The 2,259-nt window shown below is 45.9% G+C and overlaps 1 protein-coding gene across 1 annotated transcript; it reads right to left on the bottom strand.

Annotated features, from left to right (window-relative positions):
- Positions 1-202: 202 nt before the first annotated feature.
- On the bottom strand, positions 203-1,942 carry LOC124671501. Its single transcript, XM_047207869.1, has 5 exons — positions 1,794-1,942; positions 1,501-1,714; positions 383-586; positions 247-297; positions 203-214 (listed from the first exon to the last, which is right to left on the bottom strand). The coding sequence occupies exons 1-5, from the start codon at positions 1,907-1,909 to the stop codon at positions 203-205; spliced, it is 597 nt and encodes a 198-aa protein (XP_047063825.1). The 5' UTR covers positions 1,910-1,942.
- Positions 1,943-2,259: the final 317 nt, after the last annotated feature.

Raw genomic sequence — 2,259 nt, forward strand, 5'->3', positions numbered from 1 at the left:
GTGAAAGATAAGAGAATCTAAATAAGGTCAGTTAACATGAGCTAGACAAAGGAAAAAAGATATGATCTCCACATTGTACCTGAACCAATGAATGATGGTGAAGAGAATGCATTTTCTCACCTTTTTCTGCTTGCATATGGCGAGGGGGACGCTGCCTTGCGTGTGTGATCCGCCTCCCATCTCGGCTCTCTTTAGCTTTTGTTCATCGTGCTTCCTCTTGTACGCGGCGCTTGTGTAGTGACGAACCATCGCGTGCCAGACTTCCGGTCTAGCGTGACCTACATACGGAGGAGGGCACTGCATATGCACAAAATACACATATTAGTGAAAAATGTCCGGCGGTCACCAAGTCACCAAGTCGGTAAGGCGGAAATGAAAGTACCTGCAAGTACTGCCACGGCTGGAAGTTCACGATTTCTCGGGCTTGCTCCTTCCGCATCCGGAGCTTGCGTTTCTCAGCATACCAATTGCGGATGGACAAAACACGCCCCTCATAGTGCGCATCAGTCACTTTCTTCCGCGCTATGTTGCCGGCCACTTTTATGAAATCATCGCGCTTAGAATCGGGGTCCATAGTAAAGTAGGTCTACAAGGATGCAAAATAGTAACTTGATACTATTTCATTTTAACTTTCAAGGATAACATCATAACAAAGCCTGTGGATGCAGTGCTGGGAAGAACATAAGTGACTAAGAACCAATATAATTTGGCAGAAATTTAGCGGGGTAAAACTGCATATTGGACCAACCAACCAAAATGATAAGCCGCCTAGTTTACCTTGTTGTATCAGTTCAGAACTTAACGGGGGAATTTTTTCACCATTCTGTCTAATGTGTATAAGGATAACAACTAAGTGCAAATCTGTTGCTAAATGCCAAGTGCTAACCAAATAACTTACTGACATGGTTAGCTATAAGTTATATGTAGTTATATGTAGTTACTTTCAATACCTTGAATCATTCGTGGCTTTAAAATTTTAAACTCTCAAGGTTAACAAGTGCTGACCAATTAAGTGATTAAAAACAGTATAGCTAGGCGGTTAAAATGCAAATTGGGCCTGCAAGCAAGTAGACTGGGATATTTTTTTCTAACTAGGCATGATGATAAGCACTACATGCTGTGAGTTTGTTAAATAACAAGTGATAGCAAATTAATCTATCACCAGGATTATCTAATGAGTCGCGATTTATGAAAAGGGGATGTTAGCTTCCACTGCATTTGTCAGGTGTCAACTTCTGCTTCCTACCCTTGATTAGCAGCAAAAATGCCTCGGTCATATAGATCTCAAAAGTCACAATGCTTTTGAGGTAATTATCGATATAAATTTGTAGCATTGAATTCAAACAACTAGATAGATAGAAACTTCTGCCACTAATTCCTTAGGTGATGTTGCTTCTTAGAGTGTCCTACACAAGAGAATTGCTTATAGTTTTTATCCTTATGCACATGAGACAGGATGGTGAAAAAATTCCCCGGCTTAGAGAAGTCAACTTAACTTACCCAAAATTCACGGATCACCCTACTCTGGCAGTTCTTGAGCCTCCTCGTGTGTGTGGCCTCCGGATCAGGTGCGTGCGCGTAGTGGCTCCAAGTCCATGCTACCTCCTTGCAACCATTAGGCATGGTCACAAACCCAGGCCAGTGCTTTCTTACAATGCATCCAAGGATGCTCGAGTAGGTGCGCACTCTGTAGCCTTCCTTGTACACGAAAGAGCTGCACAATGAAAAAACAAAAAGCTATGAGAAAATAGTGATGAAAAGTTGTCAAAAAATAAGATTGTCAAAATCTATACTTCTCCCCTGCCGGGACGAGCGTAAAAACCCCGCCGTTTCCCTCCCACTCAGGAAGGCCAGGTAGGTCTGCAACCCCACGCTGGTAGGGAACACGTGTTCCAGGCTCAAGAGGCATCCCGTGAATCTCAACATACTCCTCCGGTTCCTTCCAAATTCTGGTGTCCCCCTCCTCGTCGTCCTCCTCCTCCACCACCTCCTCTTCCTCCTCCTCCCCCTCCTCGTCCTCCTCCCCCGCCTCCTCCTCGTCCTCCTCATCCCCCTCCCCATCCCCTCCTCATCCTCATCCCCCTCCTCGTCCTCCTCCTCCTCCACCTGCTCCTCGACTGGGGGAGGAGTGGATGGCTGTCTAGCCCTCTGACATTTCAGAGGTGGTGGAGGACTAGGAGACGGTGTGGAGCCTGAAGTGGAGTCTGAGGGAAGTGGAGCCTGAAGTGGAGCCTTCGAGAGAATGGTCGACATGCCCCT

Source organism: Lolium rigidum, chromosome 7 (assembly GCF_022539505.1).
Source record: "Lolium rigidum isolate FL_2022 chromosome 7, APGP_CSIRO_Lrig_0.1, whole genome shotgun sequence".
NCBI lineage: Eukaryota > Viridiplantae > Streptophyta > Magnoliopsida > Poales > Poaceae > Lolium > Lolium rigidum.